Genomic DNA, 22,749 nt, shown 5'->3' on the forward strand with positions numbered 1-22,749 from the left:
GGGGCAGCTTGTGCTTTTTTAGGTCACAGTAAAGGACTGGCTGCCCTCCCTCTGGTCCTGCGGGGACACCTGTACCTCATCTGACCGCTCACCCCATCCATCCTGACTTCACATGCTCTCTACACTGTAAAAAAATAATATGTGCGGTTGTTACCTCAAAGAGCTTCTACCTGATATGAACCTCAAAATTACTTTTGTTCTTAAAGCGTTGTTTACGTCCGGGGAGGGGAAGCTCGTGCATGAATGTAATCGGCGTAATCAGCGTTGTTTACGCTTAGGGTAAAGCGTGCATTTGCATTGTGATACTCTCCAAAATGGCAGAAGACAGTAACTCAGGGGAATAAAGTCGTTATTTTTGTTTTCTTTGCGCACAAAAAGTATTCACGTAGCTTTGCAAAATTGAGGTTGAGCCACTGATGTCACATGGACTATTTTACCGGTGTCCTTGCTACGTTTCTGGGTCTGGGAACATTGCAGTTGCATTGCTGTCAACAGAGGGTCAGAGAGCTCTCAGATTTTATCAAAAATATCTTAATTTGTGTTCTGAAGATGAACGAAGGTCTTATGGGTTTGGATCGACATGAGGGTGAGTAATTAATGACAGAATTTCATTTTGGGGTGAGCGTCTCGGTTACGAACATAACCCTCATTCCCTGATGGAGGGAACGGAGACGTTATGTCGATGACGACATTAGGGGATTTACTTGGGAGCCCTAATCATTTCTGACTTTAAGAGAAAACGCCAATGAATTTTGGCTAGTGGATTTTGCATACCTGAGCCACTCCCCGTGCATACAGGTATAAATAGGCGACAAGTGCATCCACACATCACGTTTTACGCTGAGGAGCCGAGAACTTGTCCCTGTCAACCAGCGATGGTTCGAGATTGTGGCATGGGGACATAACGTCTCCATTCCCTCCATCAGGGAACGAGGGTTACGTACGTAACCGAGACGTTCCCTTTCTGTCGGTCACTTCGAGTTATATCGATGACGACATTAGGGGTCCATGGAAAGCGCCACAACATGAACCCCGTCACAACCCTATGGCATTGCAAATGTTGACAAGCAGCCACATGTCAGACAAATGCTATGATAAGGTAGTAACCTTCCCACCGCCCCAGTGCAAATTCGCTGACCTTGGTACCCGCAGGGACCAAAGGTGAGCATATCGCTGCTGGTGATATCCAAGCCGCTGTTCCTTTCACCATTTCACCATATTTGTTTATAGAAGGGATTTCGACCTTCACTGAAAGATTGCTTCAAGTCTTTCCTGATTGTTGTTACAGCTTGGCAGTAACGACGGGGAAGCAAGCCTTCCAGAGAAGGGCGCTATGGAGGCCACATCCTACCTGTAGGGAGGTGACATGTGGAGACACTGATATGGACTGACCCAGGCCTGGGGCAGTACTACATATGGAATGGGTCTCTGAGGCAGGTCCTACCTGAGAGTAGGGATGGAACGACTGCCAGCAGAGACTGACAGAATGATCTGTCAAGGGAAGTCACGGGTTTACCGAGAGGGGAAACTTACCGTGGAAGAATACACATATGGGATCGCCAAAAGGGAATCAAGCCATATGGACACCTAGCCCAGTACCGGGGCTGACCGGAGACCAGGGCAAGCTAACACCGATACTGGGCCTGGCGTCAGACTGCTCCACCCAGTCTGACTGCCGGGGGTGCTGGAGGATACTCAACCACGGTTTGCCATCCGAGGAACTTACGGGAGGAGGAAAAAGGCGCTCACATCCCCGGGTGAGGGGGAATGGCGCAGCAAGCATGACACCGGCCAGCTCTTCCCGCCAATTACCTGTTACCCAACACACGGGAAGAAACTGGCTCAATGCGGAGACTGTAAAATCTTGCGAAGTTGTTCGGTGTCGGCCAGCCCGCAGCTCTACAGATGTCTGCCAGAGAGGTGCTGTGCACCAACGCATAGGAAGAGGCAACACTCCGTGTGGAGTGAGCCCTCACCCCCAGGGGGCACGGCTCGCCTTGGGATTGGTACACCAAGGTGATGGCATCCACTATCCAGTGGGCCAACCTCTGCTTGAAGACAGCCTTCCCTTTCTGCTGACCTCCGTAGCAGACAAAGAACTGCTCAGAGCTTCTGAAACTCCTGGTGCGGTCCATGTATATGCGCAGCACTCTTATGGGACACGGCAACGCCAAGGCTGGATCTGCCTCATCCGAGGGCAGTGCTTGCAGGTTCACCACCTGATCGCGAAAAGGCATGGTGGGAACCTTGGGCATGTATCCAGGCCGGGGTCTCAGGACAACGTGAAAGTAGGCCGGCCCGAACACAAGGCACTCTTCGCTTACCAAAAATGCTTGGAGGTCCCCGATCCTCTTGATGGAAGTGAGTGTGGTCAGGAGCGCTGTCTTAGCAGACAGGAATTTAAGCTTGACTGAATACAGTGGCTCAAAGGGGTCCCTCTGAAGTCCAGCCATGATGATAGAGAGATCCCAGGAGGGCACCAGGGGTGACCTAGGAGGATGTAACCTTCTGGCACCCCTCAGGAACCTGACAATGAGATTGTGCTTCCCCAGTGACCGGCTGTCCGCTGCATCATGATGGGCTGCGATAGCAGCCACATACACTTTCAAGGTGGAGGGTGACAGCCTACACTCCAACCTCTCTTGGAGAAAGGAAAGCACTACTCGAATCATGCATCTTCAGGGGTCTTCTCGGCGAGAAGAACACCAGTTTGTGAACAGACTCCACTTCAGTGCATAAGCTTGCCTAGAAGAGGGAGCTCTAGCCTGAGTGATGGTGTCCATCACTGCCTGCGGCAGATCAAGTCTGCCGCGTCCCATCCAGGTGCCACACATGGAGGTTCCAAAGATATGGACGCGGGTGCCACATGGTGCCGAGTCCCTGAGAAAGGAAATCCTTCCTCAGAGGGATGCGCCAGGGAGGGGCTGTCGCGAGGAGCATGAGTTCCGGAAACCAGGTCCGGGTGGGCCAGTACGGCGCAATCAGCAGGACCTGTTCCTCGTCCTCCCTGACCTTACACAGTGTCTGTGCGAGGAGGCTCACTGGGGGAAACGCATATTTGCATAGAGCCCGAGGCCAGTGCCGAGGGGGGCCTCGGTCAGGGAGTAATACAGCTGGCAGTGGTAGGACTCATGGGAAGCAAACAGGTCTACCTGGGCTTCCCTGAATCGACTCCAGATCAGCTGGATCGTCTCGGGATGGAGTCGTCATTCTCCGGGGAATGTGAGCTGTCGTGAGAGCGCATCGGCTGCACAATTGAGCTCCCCCGGGATGTGAATGGCACTTGAGCCACGTCTGACTCCAGAGGAGATGGCGGGCGAGTTGTGACATGCGGCGTAGACCTCCCTGCCGGTTGATGTTCGATACAGCCGCAGTGTTGTCCGTGCGGACCAACACGTGCTTGCCTTGTAGCAGCGACCGGAACTGTCGCAAGGCGAGGTGCCCTGCCAACAACTCCAGGCAGTTGATGTGCCAAAGCAGTCGAGGCCCTGTCCAGGACCCCGAGGCTGCCTGCCCGTTGCATGTTGCACCCCAGCCCATACTGGAGGCATCAACAACATGCCGGGACACTTGTTCTTAGGGCACCCTGGCCCGTGGAAATGCAAGGTCCAACCAGGGGCTGAATGAGCGGTGACACATCGATGTGATGGTCACACAATATGTCCCGCGGCGCCATGCCCATCTCGGGACTTGGGAGTGTAACCAGTGCTGAAGTGGTTTCATATGAAGCAACCCGAGCGGCGTGACTGCGGATGCCATATGCCCCAGGAGCCACTGAAATTGTTTCAGCGGAACCACCGTCCTGCCTCTGAAGGAACTCAGGCAGTCCAGCACTAACTGAGCGCACTCACTGGTGAGACGCGCTGTCATATTCACAGAGTCCAACTCCACAATGAGAAAAGAGATCCTCTGCACAGGGGAGAGTTTGCTCTTTTCTCAGTTGACCCGAAGCCCCAACTGGCTGAGGTGCCGGAGCACCAGGTTCCTGTGATCGCACAACTGCTCTCGTGACCGGGCCATGAGGAGCCAGTCGTTGAGATAGTTGAGGATCCTGATGCCCGCTTCCCGTAATGGGGCAAGGGCACCCTCCGTGACTTTCGTAAAGGCACGGGGGAACAGGGAAAGCCCGAAGGGGAGGACTTTAAGAGAAACCAACGCATTAGGACTTTAAGAGAAACGCAAACCATAGGAACGTCTGTGTCGAGGAAGCGTCTCAGACTGCCACCGAAGTCTCGACAACGCCGCTGAACTTGGGAGGTCACCTGGTGAACTGAATCGCATAGCCGAGTCGAATTGTGCGAATGAGCCAGCGAGACTGGCTGGGCAGCGCAAGCCACGCCCCCAGAGACCATACAAGTGGCACCAAAGGAACAATCGACGTACCCGTGGTAGTGCAGCGGAGGGAAGTAGAGCTGGATGGTACAGAAGGCATCGTGTTCTGACTCATCCCCGCAGAACTCCCTAAGTCCCCGGGGGGACTGGCCAGAGATGCGTGGAGAGGCAACAAAACAAAACAAAACAAAAGATTCTCTGCCCGGCCCTCCTCCAGGGGAAGGAGCGGCGCTGTCCTCGCCGTCTCCTGAGAAAGAGCAGCTTCCCACATCTCCGGGTTGCCCGTGTCAGGGCCGCTTTGTCGCCTTCCTGGACGATTTCGGGGCCGGCTGGGACATGGGGGGCGCCGCACTCCTGCGAGAGGCTCGACGTGCCGGCCTAGATGTTGCTTCAGCACGGGGTGGAGCAGCTCTGGAGGACGCAGGAGGGCGCCCACTGCGACGAGCAGACTGAGGCCTGGCCCGCGGGGCAGCGGTGGCTGGTGGTGCATCATGCTGGGGCAAGATGTGTTGGAGGGCCTCAGTCTGCTTCTGCACTGCCGAGAACTGCTGGGCAAAGCCCTCGACAGTGTCGCCAAGCAGCCCAGCCTGGGAGATAGGAGCGTCGAGAAAGCGTGCTTTGTCGACGTCTTTCATCCCTGCCAGGTTGAGCCAGAGATGACGCTCTTGGACCACCAGAGTGGACATCTCCTTCCCGAGGGACTGTGCCTTGACTTTCGTCGCCCGGAGGGTAAAGTCAGTCGGGGAGCGCAGCTCCTGCATCAACCTCGGGTCGGTGCTACCCTCGTGCATTTATTTTAGTGCCTTGGCTTGGTGTACTTGCAGGATAGCCATGGCATGCAGGGCAGAGGCGGCCTGGCCCTCAGCACTGTAAGTTTTGGCCGTGAGAGCGGCCGTCAGCTTACAGGATTTGGACGGGAGACGAGGACGAATCCTCCAAGTGCCGGCATTTTGCAGGCACAGGTGCACTGCAACCGCTCTCTCCACCTGGGGAATGTCGACGTACCCCCTGGCCGCCCCGCCATCGAGGGTAGTGAGGACGGAGGAGGGAGATGAGCGGCTTCTGGCCATAAAAGGGGCCGTCCACGACTTCGTCAGCTCCTCCTTTTAGGAAATCTGCTCTTTTAGTTGAAGTCCCCAGGGGAATCGCTGGAGACAGGGACACCGCTGTTCGCACCGTAACGCCAACCAGAACAGCTTCCAGACAGATGATGAAATGGCTTTGTGGAGATCAAACATGTTCATCCACTCGGCTCCGAAGCAAAAATCTGATGAGTGGATGCACCTGTCGCCTATTTATACTGGTATGCACGGGGAGTGGCTCAGGTATGCAAAATCCACTAGCCAAAATTCATTGGCGTTTTCTCTTAAAGTCAGAGATGATTGGGGCTCCCAAATAAATCCCCTAATGTCGTCATTGACATAACTTGAAGTGACCGACAGATAGGGAACTAACCCTTTAATGCAGACAGCTTGATTTAGTCATTTAACAAGTTAAGTTAGATGTTATCACATGAAACAAATTTTAGGTTACCTACTATAACAATATCTCTGAATCACTTGAAAAATCAGTTCAGTCACTATTGTTGAGACATTATGGATGGATGGTGGATGGGTGATGGATAGATTAATAGATAGATAGACATGATGGATGGATGGATGGATGGATGATGTATAGATAGACTGATAGATAGACAGATACTGATAGATAGGCAGATAGATGGATCAATGGATGTTGGATAGATTAATAAATAGACATAAATAGACAGACACAGTAGATGGATAAATGGATGACAGACAGACAGACAGACAGACACAGACAGACACAGACACAGACAGACACGGACGGACGGACGGACGGACGGAAGGATGAACAAAATGTTGCGATAATGACATGAGGAGGTTGTTGTGTAGTAGAGAAGGGGGACAGTGAGCTCTCTATTCATGTGGAAAACTCACAGTTCTAGGAATTGTCATAATCAGTGTAACACGGTGCAGTCTTGATGAAGTGAGCTTTACGCTTCCAGGAAAGGTCAGGGAGAAAAAGTCCCTTTAATTCTTTGCAAATTGTGTAGCTTTTACATAATGATACTTTCTATTATTGCAGCAGTTGGCTTTCTGTTATTATTAGTACAACTAACAGCTTTGAACCATAACCATATAATTTCATGTTGCCTTCATTAAATCATTGTTATTGGCTACTAAGCTAACTTCTTGGTCAGTTGCAGTTCAATAGCGCACCTTTGAGGCCTTTCGTAAATGCTTTTATTTGGCAGTTTCTGCAAATGATATGAAATTACATTTTTCATACAGGAGCCATACTATGTGCGGTGTATAAAGCCGAATGAGGTGAAGTCCCCCCTGCTGTTTGATGATGGTCGCTGCCAGCACCAAGTGGCGTACCTGGGACTGCTGGAGAATGTGCATGTGCGTCGAGCTGGATTTGCCTACAGACAGCCTTATGCACGCTTTCTGCAGAGGTGAGAAGTTACAGTTTAGATCAGTGGTTCCCAACCATTTTGATTCCAAGGGTCTTCATTGTCCAAGACAATATTTACAGGCCCCCATAATATTTCTGGTTCTTCTGCTGTAATGACCACAATGTTTGTATGTTAGTATTACTGCAATGCTATTATAGTTTTTGTTATATTTTGAGTCCGTTTTTAATTTTATATTTTCAATTTTCATTTTAGTTTAAGTTTTAGTAATTTAGTTGTGTGTTTTTGACACTTTTAGTAGGGTTTTTTATGTTTATATAGTTTTTATTTTTAGTTATTTAAGTACTTGAAGTTAAACTAAATCAAAATCAGAAATGTTGCCTTGGCAAATGGCTGAAATTTAAAAAAAAAGTTAACAATTATTATATTTTTTCAGTTAACGTTTATTTTATGGAAAATGGTTTTTAAGGTTTTAATTTCAGTTTTAGTTAGTTAACTATGATAACCCTGGTGGAAGTTGCTGAGAAATTTTTATTTGGGAGTAAAAAATAATTTAAAAAATCTTTCACTAACTACTAAAAATTCAGTTCTTGAAACTTCTTAGATGAATTTAACTAATCTGTAAATCATTTTAATTAATTATTATAATATATTATTTTAATTAATATTAATATATTCTGTAAAATAATCGTTCTAATAATATTTCAACCTGATAAATTATTTTAGATCTTTACATAACTAGAAAAAATTATATTCATTCTAGAAATATCCATGAGTTCTTAATGCTTCTTAATGTTACTTTCCGTGACTCCATGTCAACACTTTTAAAATTCCCTCATTAATGCAGGTTTTCCAAGAATGTGGGAACCCTGCTTTTTAATTAAAAATTACAGTTTTGGAGGTAAAAAATAAATATGATGATAGTTAACATTTTTGTTTTACCTTATTTTAATTTGTCTTATTTTAAATTATTTTAAGCCATCTTGCAGCCCCTGCTTGAAGACCATTGGTTTAGATGCATAGTTTATGCTGGTTAATATTGATTTAGTGCTGGTGAACCAAAATGAAAATATTTTATTAAATTAGTATTTCTATAAAGATTCACTATCAAATGGTACCACATAGAATGTGCTATTTCAGTCAAAAATGCATTTTGTTCGCTAGGCACCTACAATAAAAAGTAGGTGCTAAATGCACTGAAACATCTGACAAATGCATAATGTAATAAATATAAATAAAATTCTGAAATAAATTCTGACTTTTATCTTCATGCTCAGGTACAAGATGACCTGTGAATACACCTGGCCTAATCACCTGATGAGCTCTGACCAGGAGGCTGTGGAGGCCATCGTGAACCAGCACGGCTTTGAGGACGATGTAGCGTACGGCCACACCAAGCTCTTCGTGAGAACACCTCGCACACTCTTTACACTGGAGCAAGAGAGAGCCGCACTCATCCCCATACTAGTGCTCTTCTTACAGAAGGTGACAGACACTCTCTTTTCACTTTTCCCCTCTCTATCTGTCAGTTTCCTGGGACGCTTTAGGTCTCTGTCTATCAACATTGTTTATTGTTGTTGTTGAGACTGTACCTCTGCTTCTTCCTGTCTTTCTCCTCCTCCTCTTTCATTTCTCGGTTTTCTTGCTCTTTGTAGCTGCCTCACTTAATCATTCTTGACTCCTTAAGTTTTTTTTGTTTTTTTTTTATGTGTTCAGAGGTGATATGACAGTGGAGTGGGATCATAACACCTAGACAGCAGCTCCCTCTGCACCTCCACTTCAGTCAGTCTTTACAACCTCATACATTTGATCTTGCAGAGCAGAAATCTATATTTACGTTCTCGTCTACATGTTTTATTGTTTGTGGGAAACCATTCCTACTCAAAGCCGATATAAATATATCTGTATATATGTAAAGCAATGTTTATTTGCACTTAGGAATGTTATAAACCAATATTTATTTGTATGGGATGTACAGTACATGTTGATTCAAATCTGCTTTGAACAATTATAGTTGGCTCATACATGAGGATATGGATATAAATATATCTGCTCATTATTTCTAGGTTTTCCCACTCATTCATCCGGTGTGTAGGCTGTATGTGACTCTAATAACAGTGATTGTGATAATGATTATGATTGGTGGATTATTCTTGTTGCATTCAATTATTCATCTGCATTGCGAGTTGCCCTGATTTCACTTCTGTCCCACTTAATGCTGCCTGACTTAAACTAAAGGACAACTTAGTCAAAACTCAGCAGCTGCAGGTGCCATGTTTCTGTCCACCTGACCGTCTCACTTACTCACTCACTCATTTATTCCCTGAATCATTCACTCACTCAATAGTTTATTCATGAATCATGTGATCACTCACTCATTTATTTACTGAATTATTCAATCCTTCACCCAATCACTCACTCACTCACTCATTCAATTATTTAGTAAATCATCTGATCATTCACTAACTCAGCCATTTATTTATTGAATAATCTGATCATTCACTCACTCATTTATTCAGTAAATCATTCTATCACTTACTCACTGAATCTTTTAATAATTCCCTCACTCATTTGCTCGATTATTTACTGAATCATTCGATCTTTCACTTATTTATTCACTAAATCATTAGATCATTCATTCACTTATTCACTGAATCATTTGGTCATTCACTCAATTATTCACTGAATCTTCTAATAACTCATTAATTCACTCGCTCACTCATTTATTTACTGAATCATTTGGTCATTCACTCATCAATTCACTGAATCATTTGATCATTCATTCACTCACTCACTCCCTCCCTCACTCACTCACTCACTCAGTAATTTAGTCACTGTATCATTTGATCATTCACTGAGTAATTTATTCACTGAATCATTTGATCACTCACTTACTCATTTATTCACTCAATCATTTGATCACACACTTACTCATTTATTCACTGAATCATTCGATCATTCATTCACTGATTTATTCATTGAATCAGTTGATCATTCACTCATTTGTTCACTAAATCATTTGATCATTCACTCACTCATTCACTGAATCATTTGATCATTCATTCACACATTCACTTAACCATTCACTCACTCATTTATTCACTGAATCATTCGATCATTAATTCCCTCACTTACTCACTCACTCATTTGTTCCCTGAATCATCTGATCATTCATTCACACATTCACTTAACCTTTCACTCACTCACTCACTCACTCACTCATTTATTCACTGAATCATTCGATCATTAATTCCCTCACTTACTCACTCAGTAATTTATTCACTGAATCATTTGATCACTCACTTATTTTTTCAGTAAATCACTCTCAGTCATTTACTCATTTATTCACTGAATCATTTGATCATTCACTTGCTCACACATTTATTCACTGAATCATTCGATCATTCATTCACTCACTCATTTATTCATTGAATCAGTTGATCATTCACTCATTTGTTCACTAAATCATTTGATCATTCACTCACTCATTTACTGAATCATTTGATCATTCACTCACTCATTCACTGAATCATTTGATCATTCACTCACACATTCACTAAACCATTTAATCACTCACTCTCTCATTTATTCACTGAATCATTTGATCATTCACGCAATTATTCACATAATCTTCTAATCACTCACTCACTCATTTATTCACTGAATCATTTTGATCATTCACTCTCTCGTTTATTCAATAATTCATTCTGTCATTCATTCATTCATTGTACTCATATATTCAATCAATTGTGAATAAGCAGATCTTTATCTTTCTCACTCTGCCATATAACTCTGTGAGTTACTGTACATTAGTCACACTTCAATACTCCTAAACCCAATTTGCATTCTTTTTTTCCTTTTATTTTCCTTATGAATGCTAAACAGTATGTTAGATATAATAAAACTCTTCCCAACAGTATATAGCTGCCTCTATGCCCACTGCCTGCATCATTCTATCCAAAATAAGTGAATAATTTGGTTGCTCACACAATATTATTGGGTGAAATTGAATATTTGTGTATTTTACATCAGTCAAATACAGAATAAAATGGGCATATTTTATATTAATATATAAATTACACTTTTAAATTACAGTATCTTCAAAGTGTTTCACTCACATTCATTCAACCTGTATATATGTTTTTCTGCAGGTTTGGAGAGGTGCATTAGCACGTATGCGATGTAGGAAAATAAGGGCTATATATACCATAATGGCATATTATAAATGCTATAAGGTGAAGGCTCACTTCTGGGAAGTGGAGAGACGTTTTACCAACGTTCGAAACATGGCTGACTATGGGAAGAGTGTGGAGTGGCCGACACCGCCTGCAGCCCTGGTGCAGTTCCACAGAATCACACAACACCTTTACCGCCGGTAATACCATGACTTCATGATTTTATGTTTTTTTCTTAACCGTTTGGCCTTCCTCTCATGCTTTCACTGCCTCTCTCTTAGATGGTGGGCCCGGCAGCTGATTAAAAACATCCCCCCATCTGACATGGCGGAGGTGAGGGCAAAAGTAGCTGCTCTGTCAGCTCTGAGCGGGGAGAGAGTGGACTGGGGCTACAGCCGTGCCTGGGAGAGAGACTACTTGACCAATGTGAGTTTTTCATTAGGTTACTCATTTAGAACTCTCACTTTGCATAGTATGCAGGATTTTTACATTGATTTGGCTTATTAAAGTTTGCAGTTCAATAAAGCTTTAAGGCCAGTGGTATATGCAGGAATGTTTGGCGGTCTTAAAGGAACAGTTCACCCAAAAATGAAAATAGTTGATATATCACCATATCAAACCATATGACTTTCTTTTTTTTTTGCGGAACACAGAAGATGTTTAGAAGAATGTTCTTGCTGCTGTTTTCCATGTATCAAAAGTGAGCTTTCAAGCTCCAAAAATGATGAAAAGCATGATAAAAATTCCATAAAAGTCCAACAAATGTGCTATATTCTAATCTGAATTCATGTATATTCTAATCTGAACTCATGTTCATGTGTATTCAAATGTGAACAAAATATGTTTGCTCCCATTGAATGAAATGAATGTATAATGTAAATTCATGTAATTTGTAAATTAAATTACTTTTTACATTCACAAACCTTTCTCTGTGGGAAAGCAGTCATTTTTAATATGTTCCTTGATGTATGTAACATAAATAATAAAAAAATAATAATAATATGGCCAAGAAAAAGATTCGTTGCCACGATTAAGTAATTTGTGTTAATTAATGTTTTATTAATTAGTTTCCTTGTTTCAATTAAATCATGGTCACATTAATTTGGCAATCGTGGCAATGAGGGAACAGCTTAGTATAATGTGACCACAGTTTACCTAAAATAGGGAACAAATTAAGTCATGGGCAAAAATTCTTAATTTGTGGCCATGATATCTTGTTTTTATTTTCCCCCGCATGTCTCTGTAGTATACAGTATATAATTATCCTGGGTATTTCCCTAAAAGCCTGCATGAGCATCTTGACATCAAAACATTAAGCCCATTATCATTAAGTCCCACTTTATTTAGTCATCATTTTGTCCAAACCAGTCTATTGTTGTTATGCCTAAACAAACGGCATTGACATTTTGAGCTGTTGACACCATGCACATGACTAACAGATCAACAGATTGCATCTACTGCTTATTGCAGTTTAATTAAACATTAGCCTGTTTTAACTCTCATAGACCCCACCTGTGTGTTTGTTTCCAGCTTCATGCTTTTGAATTACTGTCTACTACACAAATCAATCTGTTCGACTGGTGTAGTCTTTGGCACATGGCCGCCGCACGTGAAGGTGTTAAATTTAGCTGTTGTTTTTTGGTGAGAGATGTCTCTTGCTACATCTGAGGAGGTAACAGCCATCCACGAGACCATCTTAATGCCCTGATTTCACTGCTGAAAATGGCTTAGATCAGATGCTAGTCCTGGCTAGACGTGCCGGTATTACTGCGATATATCACGGTAATGAATATGCACGATATTGTTATTGTGGGCACTTCAAAATACCGTGAATAATTATTTATTACAAATTATCCAGATTTTTTGAATGCATTTTAAGAATATTTTCCCCATCAATGCTGCGTGAAAGACGCATGCGCACATACGCATGTAAACAAGCACGGATGAGAAGCACATGGCAGAACACCTGAAGGAGACACGCTGAATGAAAGCGCACATTCACTCTCTGACAGCAGATGGCGCTAAACTGCAGAAATGCAGCCGTTACCCCGGGAACCCCATAAACAATGCAGCTGCACTACTTTCTAAAAACGTATTTAAATGGTTTAAACCATAGATACATACAGTATCTATGGTTTAAACAGCCATTCAGATTTTTGTATTCGCAGTGTTCATCACAGCACCAAACACTTAAATATTTAGACTTAATACCATGATAATACCATATACCGTGATAAAAGCATTTGCAATTAATCGCAACATGAAAATTTCATACCGTCATATGCCTAGTCCTGGCATACTTATGCTGATAATGCTGGTTTGTTGCTGCTTTAACTAACCAAACTGGTTGACTGTCTGGAGAATATAGTTAACCAAAGGGTTAACCAAAAAATGTACCCATGCTCATGTTGTTCCAAAGCTTTATTTCTTCTTGAGAACATTTTTTAGACTTTTCTCGATCTAAACTGTCTTATCTGTTGTTGTTGTTTTTTTTGTTTTTTTTTTACATTTTTCTTTGCATATTCTTTGACATTTTCAAGGACGAGCAAAAAAAAAATCTCTCTTGAACTAAAATCGAAAGCCCTGTGGCTCCAACTAATTCTCACTCCAGTGGTGTGAAATGAAGAGCAAGTCCATGTGCTCTATACAGTATTCGAAGAAGAGCTTTCTTTTCTTTCTAAGAATTCTGTAGGATTTTTTCTCAGCAACATTTATTGTGACTTCTGTATTTGACAACACATGTTTTTAGAGCTCACAAAATGCATGAATGCTCGTTCCTGTCGTCGCAGTTTAAATCGGCTACAACAGATGAGCTTTAAAAGACCTTTGAAGTTTTCAGGTCATCTAAATGAGTCAAAAGCTTATTTATGAAGCACTGTTGAGAATCTGTTGTTGCAGATAAGGTGTCATGTCTGTTTGACGCATTAGTGGAGTGGGCTGGTGACGATGATGACAGTGTTTTTAAACCCGTCATGCATTGATTTGAATTGATATCAAGGAAACCATGGAAGCATAAGTGTGCTTGTTGTTTGTGTTGCTTGTGTGACTAAGCTTCTCAGAATTTAGTGTCATAAATCCAGTAATGCGTCTCTCCACTGCAGGCAAAAGACTCTCCTTTGACGAGCACCAACTTTGTGCGCATCACTAAAGAGCTGAAGAACAAAGACCAGTACAGCCAGGTCCTCTTTTCATGCTCTGTCAGGATGGTAGGTTTATTACATTTCAATTTCACTGTTATTAAATGACAAAAACTGTGCATTTGTATTGCTAAAGCATTTGCAGGGTATAGCTGAACTAAGAAATAATGTAAAATAACAATAGCGGGGAAAAAAGGAATAAACTGTGTAAAAGCAAACAGAAATAAAGTAAAATAATCTAAAATAACTGAGCAAAGTAAATAAGTAATATTGACAAAGTAAATAACAATAGTGCAAGTGGAGTAAATAAGCATTATCTAAAAAATTAAATAACAATAGTGCGAATGGAGTAAACAAGCAATATTATCAAATAAATTAACAATAGTGTGACTGGAGTAAATAAACGATATAATTTCAAATAAAATAACAATAGTGTGACTGGAGTAAATAAACAATATAATTTCAAATAAAATAACAATAGTGTGACTGGAGTAAATAAGCAATATTATCAAATAAAATAACAATAGTGTGACTGGAGTAAATAAGCAATATTATCAAATAAACTAAAATAATAGTGTGAATGGAGTAAATAAGCAATATTATCAAATAAACTAAAATAATAGTGTAAATTGAGTAAATAAGCAATATTATCATATAAAATTAAATATCAGTAGTGTGATTGGAGTAAACAAGCAATATTATCAAATCAAATAAAAAAACAATAGTGTGATTGGAGTAAACTAGCAATGTTAACAAATAAAGTAAAATTCCAACAGTGAGATTATACAAGCAATGTTAAATAAAATTCAATTCAATTAAATTAAAACATGCGTAAAAGTGTGAATAATATAATCAAGCAATATTAGCAAATAAACAAAATAACAAGAGTGCAAATGGAATAAAGAAGCAATATTATCAAATAAAATAAAATAATAATTGGATTGAGTTAACAACCAATGTTAACAAATAAAGTAAAATTCCAACAGTGAGATTAGAATATCGAAGCAATGTTATAAAATAAAATAAAATAAATGATTAATAGTGTGAATGAAACAATCAAGCAATATTAGCAAATAAAACAAAATAACAATAGTGCAAATGGAGTAAACAAGCAATGTTAGCAAATAAAATAACAATGTGAAGGAGTGAGTATGAATGGAGTAAATAAGTACTATTAACAGAAAAACATGAATAGAAATGCAAAATAAAATAAGATTACATTATGAGGAGTGAACCAAGAAAAAAAAGTAACATACAGTTAATATGTAGGATAAACATGACAAAACGATAGTCTTTCTCTCTCACACACACACACACACCCACTTTCAGCAAACTCCAAGTCTTATTCACTTTCTCATTTTCTCACTCATGTCATGAGCGCCTCTGACCGTAGCCAACATGGAGATCACAAGCACAGCCGAGTGCTCAGTGTTTGACTGCCTTGAGCAAAGACTGTAATACACACTCTCATATCACTACCAGTGGTACACCACCAACCCAAATTCACAAGCTATTTTTAAAGGCAGGAACATGCAGTACAATGGAGGAGCAGTACATAAACATACCAACGGTGCTGATGCAAAGGTTGCTCATGAATTTCAATAAGCCCTGAATATCATTGTAACTTATAATTGTAGTCAAGCTCAGACAGAGGAAGCTAGTTCCCCTAATTTCTGCTTTTTCTCTCTCCTGATCTCTCTTTTCTCCAGCTCAACTGGTTCAACAACACAAAGGACAGAGCTCTACTCATCACAGACAAGCATATCTACAGGCTGGAGCCCAAAAAACACTTTAAAGTGCAAAAACGAATATCACTTGATTCAGTAAGTATTTCAGGCATATGAACACCCAATCACACACACTTTAACATGCATATCACTCTTAGAAATAAAGGGTCCAAAAAGGGGGGTTTCGGAGCATTTTTATGCAAGAACCATTTTTGGTTTCCAAAAGAACTTAAATGAAGACTATTCTTAAGAGTGTGAAATGAAGCCTCAAAAACAAAGCAGACATGTCTTGGTATCTGTCATTGTCTGGGTTTTGTTTTTGTTTTATGTAACTGTGCAATGTGGGTCAATGCATCTGTCTGCTGCAGACTCGCTGTCTCCTGACTCTCCGTAGCACGTGTCCCTTGTCTTTAGCTTATGGATTTTTGCCTACAACTACCAACTGGTCTCTCTTATTAGATGACAGCACTAATGCTCCATATGACCAGCCACGTCAGATGGTTTAACAGGGTCATTCACAAACTTCTGGCTGCGTCGGAGTGAATTCAGTGACCAGAACAGTCTGTGTGTGAGTTGTCTGACCTACATTCTGTCTACGTTCTCAGATGCGATACAGTGAGAGAGGGATTTGGACACACAGTGCAGCACTGCAGTCTGAGCTCCACTTCACAAATCACATACACGCACATTAAACCTGCCATTTTTACCATATCTGTATGTTTCACACGTCTCTAGCGGAAGCAGGACCAGACGTCTCAGAGAGCGAGAGATAGAGATAAGCGATTGGGCAGTTCAGCAAGAGCTGCAGTATAGCACTGAATCATGCCAATTATGCACACATACTCTTTAACACATAATTTCCATGCTACAGCTGTCATTATGATGTTTACAGATTTGAATATTCAAAAGATACCAGAATAGCGCAAGAAAAAAAAAATCGTTTGTATACTGCTAAGTCAATCTCACAAAAATCCTACTTCACCCCAAATTCTAAGAAAGATAATACATAAAAATGCACAAAGGAAATAAAGCTTATTTTAAGGAGCAGCATGATTATTTGGAATTTATACATTATTTTGATGACAATTAAGCACATTTATCCCTATAATTCTCATTAGTGTAATGCATCTGGACATTTCACTTTTTTTTATTCTTTTTTTAATTTTCATTATTCTCAGTGGTGATTCTCAAATAATGTGTTGTATCAATCAACCAACCACATGCAATTTAGTATATGGATGTAACTGTGGTAGTTTTTAGTATTATTATTATTTTTCTAAAGCCAGGGTAAATAAAGGCAGCACAACAAATACTATTAAAATTATTGAATATATAGTTTATGAACTAGCTTTTGTTAATATTTTGAATTAGATTATATTTAATTTGTTATATATGTATATATATATACGTATATATATATATATATGTATATATATATTCTTTTTCATTTACATTTTTTAAGTAAAGTTATTAATTTGTTTTTTTTAAATATGTCTATCGTTTTTAAGTTTTTAGTTTTAGTTTATTTCATTTTTGTTATTTTAGTACTTAGTAAATAAAAATGAGAAATATTGAGAAACTAGATCAAATATTTAAATATTATATATATTATATATTTTATTAATTTATTTTAGGAATATTTATAAATTGTGCTGTTGATTTATATCAATATTTATTTATTTATTTTATTGTTTTATGCATTATCATTTATTTTATTTCAATCAATGATTATTTTATTTGAAGAAATTACCTTTTTATTGTTTTAGTTTTAGTTAACTATTATAACCCTAGCACTACCATAAAGTATAAATACTTTACAATTTAAATACAATTTAAATAATGAGAATAAGGATGGGATTGTGCTTGATTGTCATGAAAATAATGTCACAATGCAAAAGACATCTTAACGGTCCTAAAATAGGCTGCAGTTTTTCAAAGCAAAATTTTGCACTGCAGTATGACCTGGACATGTCCTGACCGATTTTATGAGATTTGCTCTATTATAATCTCACAGCCTCGTCAGCAGCCCTGCACCAAATGGGTCACTATCCGAGAGCATATTATGAACTTTCACAAGCCTCTCTGGTCAAGCCAGACCACACAGGATGGGTTCAGGCAGTCCCAGACAAGGATATTGTACATTGTGGTTTTAATCTAATTTCACCACAGACTGACGCACTACGCTCTGCGTGGCACAGGGGGCTGATCATGTCAGCTGATATTCTAGAGCAGCAGACACAGACAGGGCAACCCTACACCCTGTTCACAATTATTATGATAACTATAACCATAAATATATAGTATTTTGTATTTGTTCAGGGCTACATTTCCCAAAAGCATCGTAAACCTACGTTTATTGTAGCTCCATTGGTGGCAAGGGTTCTACGATCAATTTAGGCTTACAATGCTTTTGGGAAAAGCAGCCCCATTTATTATAATCATATATGCAGTTAAATGTGTTATTAAAACATCATACTTATACACTACCATTCAAACGTTTGCAGTAAGTAATGTCAATGTTGTTATACAGAAAGGATGCATTAAATAGATCTGTTTATTAAATAAATCAATCCTGAAAAAAATTATGTATAACATTTGCAAAAAAAAAATCAAAAATATGAAGCAGCACAACTGTTTTCAACATTGATAATAGTCAGAACTGTTTCATGAGCATCAAATCAGCATGTTAGAGTGATTTCTGAAGGATCATGTGACACTGAAAACTGGAGTAATGATGCTGAAAATTCAGATTTGATCACAGGAATAAATTATATTATTAAAATATATTAAAATAGTAGTGAGTTGTTTTAAACTGTAAAAATATTTCACAATTTCATTGCTTTTTGACTGTAAAAAAGCCTTGGTGAGACTTCTTTCAAAAATATTTAAAAAATCTTACCGACCCCAAACTTTTGAACAGGATTTATTTTATTTTATTTTATTTTGTTTTATTTTAACTCTGTATTGACCAATCAGCATCCAGAACCACAACTATCCTTTTTATCCATTCCATACTTATTCTATCATTTATCACAGTTAATCATGTGTTACATCTTTGAAATCCACAGCATTTCATACTGTTTGAAAGTGACTGCAGAAATGCTATTTAGGTCTTTGTGTGTATGTGTGTGTCTGTTTGAATGAAGCCCACCCTCATTTCTCAAAATCTCAGACAGCAAGGTCAGCCGCATGTACCGCAGGGCACAGAGTGATTAACCTGTGTGTGTCCATCCAAGTGGCAGTAAAGAGGCTTAACGCTGCCTGATCGCTCTGTTTCTTGCAGGCACAGTGGTGACGCACCTACTGCTGTTCATAATGTACACTCAGAACAACACACTGGCCTTTAATGAACCTCAAAAGACCCTTTGAACATAAAGAAGGCCTGTTTTTTAAATAGCCAAGAGGCTTTAGTTTTGTTACAGCCATACTGTGCACATACAGTGCACAATATGCAAGTATTATTTTATGTAGGCATATAATGCAGTAAGCCATCAGTAATTGATGTTTTGACTAAACAAGAAATAATGTTAAAAAATATTTTTTAAATAAAACTTTCAAACTTTCTTGTTTGATTGGACTGCCAAATATCAAGACATTATACAAATAATTGGGTAAAAAAAAAGATTTGTTGTGGAATAATACCTACTGTTTCACATACTATTTTTAAAAAGTACTTTGCAGTATGAAAATAATATTTCTAGTATTACATTCTGAACATAGCCTGTGATTTTTTTACTCGCAGTGTTCTTATTGTTAACTAAAATTACAACTATTAAAAATTGTTTTTGGTAATTTAAATAAAGCTGAAATATAAATATCAAAATATAAATATTAGATGAAACTTGAACTTTAAAAAGAAAAATTGAAAATGAGAAATGTTGCCTTGGCAGCTATCTGAAATAAGTTGAAGTTGAATTACTAAAACTGAAATAAAAATAAATTCAAGCTATGTTTAAAAGGCTAATAAAATGACAAAAACACAACTTAAGTTAAAAATAAAACTGAAAATATAAAAATAAACATTAAATTGCAGTATTAAAAAAATGCTGTAATAGTATATGCTGTGGTGAGAAAAAGTATGTGAACCCATTGGAATTGGTTTTCTGCATTAATTGGTCATAAAATGTCATACCGTCATTGCTGTAAAAGGTTCAAATATGCAGAATATGCTGGAAAACCAAAGAATGCGCAGGACCGGGATGATTTGTTTCTGAAGAATAGTGACAAGCAAGGGACTCATAAACAACTAGGTAGGCAACTAGATAAAGTTCACTTACTTTCTCCACAGTACTGTGAATGTTTAATGTTCAATAAAGACATAAAAGATTTTAATTGTTTGCGTTTGATGAAGATCAGATGACATTTCATTACTAATTAATGCAGAAAAACAACCAATACCAATAGGTTCACATCATTTCTCTTGCCTCTGTAAATAATAAAATGACACTCGTAAGTTGGCTGCTGGCAATATTACTGGGAACTTTTTTTTTCTTAGGGACCGTTTAATTGGACAAAAATATATGTGCAGTGCAGGATGAATCATCAATATTTTTCCTACAAGAGACTGTATATTCAAATGTGTATCTGCCACAGTTAGGGCATGATTTCATGGGATTTTAAAGCATATAACGCACATGGGTGTGCATGCTTATGCGACAGCATCCCCAGGACCGTTTCTAATCTCAGAGTCATGCGTACCAGCCAGGCACACATTTCACTGATGCACAACGTCGATTGGTCACACTCTTTGAGTAACTGCAACAATCAAGTCATTCATTCACGATTATTTCCAGCAGATTACTCATTCTCAAGGTTACGGAGTCAATCATGTGCTGAAGCGCAGGAAGTGATTGTGTTGTGAATGAGCTTTTACTCTGATTGCAAAGCCAGAGGTTGACTGAATGCCATTGGTTGGCAGAAAAATGGATCTGTCGGACTCAGGAAAGATGGATTTATTGGACGCACATGCTTTGACTTCATTGTGCAGCAACACATGCTATGCAACGTGTTAATATGTTTTCATGTGTTTGTATTGTTGGTTTACACTCTCTTCAATCTCACAGGTGGTTGGTGTGAGCGTAACAAGTGGCAGTGACCAGATGGTGGCGCTACATACTGCCTCTCAGGATGACTTTCTAGTGCACCTACAGAGGGGTCAACTCAACCCAAATCAGGACCGTGTAGGGGAGTTGGTGGGCAGCCTCACAGACTACTTTACACGGTAAGAGTCCCTGCCAATAACCTCCAGCTTCAACATTTTGTGGGTACTGTGGAAGAATTTCTGCTACTAAGGCAAGCATCACTATTACTTTTGTTCATTCTTCATGTTGAGGATTTAAACAGGCCTGTAGCCCATAGTATTAGGATCTAATCATTTTTTCAAAATGTACAGATTCATACAGAGGATTGATTGAATATACAGTTTCCATGATTAAGATGTCTATGATTTCAAATTCTGAATTGAAAATCATTTTAGCATTTTTGGGCGGCATGAGGAAAAAAAATGTCAAGTCACCTTAATTTCTGTAGCGCTTTATGAAATACAGATTGCATCAAAGCAATTTCAGAGAGATAAACAGGGAAGTAGCAGAATCTCAACTATGGGGACAGTTCAGGTTCTGCTGTTAAGCAGCTCCAAAAGACAATAGTGTCTTTATTTAGCTCAAGTCAGTTTAGATCAATAACAGTGTGAAGTTCACCAGTTTGAAACGAGGTCAGTTCAGCTATAAGCAGTTCTACAGTAGGCAGCAATGTAGTTACTAAGTTCCAGTGTTGATTCAATTCATTCCAATACATTGTGATAAAACAAAATAGTGGTGATACAAAACTCTGATATCATAATGAGTCATCATATCATAATTTTAGGAGAAACCTCATAAATAGTATGGCAAATATTGATTCACTATTCATTATACTTGTTAAAATGCTTTTTAATAACATGGCTAATGATTAAGATACTGTATATGCAATTATACGCGTATTTAAGGTGTAATGAATACATACCATGTGACATTTTTAGAATCATTAGTTTCGTCATTTGCTGAAAATGGTATAAAAGTGTTTCAAAACCATATAAAACCAATGTGAATACAAAGAGTTCATTTCTAAGAACTTTTAGTTTAGTACATTTAGTTATGTGGTTCATCCCTCACTATTTGTGCTATAGACATGAATCATTCCTCAGATCGGCTTGTTTTTGATCAATTTAAGTGATCAGACCTAAGATTTTGCCTGGCGAACAATGAAACATTTCATTTGGATTAATTAATTAGCTTCTAATTCAAAGATTTTCATAAGTTGAAACGTTTAAAGTTTCATAGTTTAAAAGGTTATTGTCAGAGGCCAGCAAATGTGTTGCTTTATTGGAAACAGTCAGCTGATGAGGTAAAGTACCTGCCAAAAGTTTGTGGTCCGTAAGATTTTTATTTTATTTTTTTTAAAGAAATTGATACCTTTTATTTTTTTTTTATTTAAATGTATATTTATTACTATTTATATAGCACTTTTCAAAATAAAGTTACACAGTGCTTTACAATAAAATCATATAATTTAAATAATTACAATTTTAACCAATTTTAATTCATCAAGGATCCAATAAATTGAACACAAGTTAAATACATTTATGTTACAAAATATTTGTATTTCAAACAAATGCTGTTCTTTTGAACGTTATATTAATGAAAGAATCCTGAGAATGTAAATGAATCATGGTTTCCACAAAAATATGAAACAGCACAACTGTTTTCTTCATTGATAATAGTAAGAAATGTTTCTTGAGCAGAAAATCAGTACATTAGAATGATTTCTAAAGGATCATGTGACACTAATGATGCTGAAAATTCAGCTTTGACCACAGAAATACAATATATTTGACAATTAATACAAATACAAAACGATTATTACCATATTTTTGATCAAATAAAACGTAACCTCATGGTGAT

General features: G+C 39.2%; 1 protein-coding gene across 1 annotated transcript in view; it reads left to right on the forward strand.

Moving 5' to 3' along the window:
- LOC107672858 (unconventional myosin-Ig-like) overlaps positions 1-22,749 on the forward strand; it is a 60,228-nt gene that overhangs the window by 20,728 nt on the left and 16,751 nt on the right. The window contains exons 15-21 of the mRNA XM_016466233.1: positions 6,645-6,811; positions 8,047-8,254; positions 10,921-11,144; positions 11,226-11,370; positions 14,046-14,150; positions 15,791-15,904; positions 20,872-21,029. Of these exons, the coding sequence (XP_016321719.1) occupies positions 6,645-6,811; positions 8,047-8,254; positions 10,921-11,144; positions 11,226-11,370; positions 14,046-14,150; positions 15,791-15,904; positions 20,872-21,029 (1,121 nt within the window). The remainder of the gene's footprint in view (positions 1-6,644; positions 6,812-8,046; positions 8,255-10,920; positions 11,145-11,225; positions 11,371-14,045; positions 14,151-15,790; positions 15,905-20,871; positions 21,030-22,749) is intronic.

Source organism: Sinocyclocheilus anshuiensis, unplaced genomic scaffold (assembly GCF_001515605.1).
Source record: "Sinocyclocheilus anshuiensis isolate Anshui unplaced genomic scaffold, SAMN03320099.WGS_v1.1 scaffold132, whole genome shotgun sequence".
NCBI classification, from domain to species: domain Eukaryota; kingdom Metazoa; phylum Chordata; class Actinopteri; order Cypriniformes; family Cyprinidae; genus Sinocyclocheilus; species Sinocyclocheilus anshuiensis.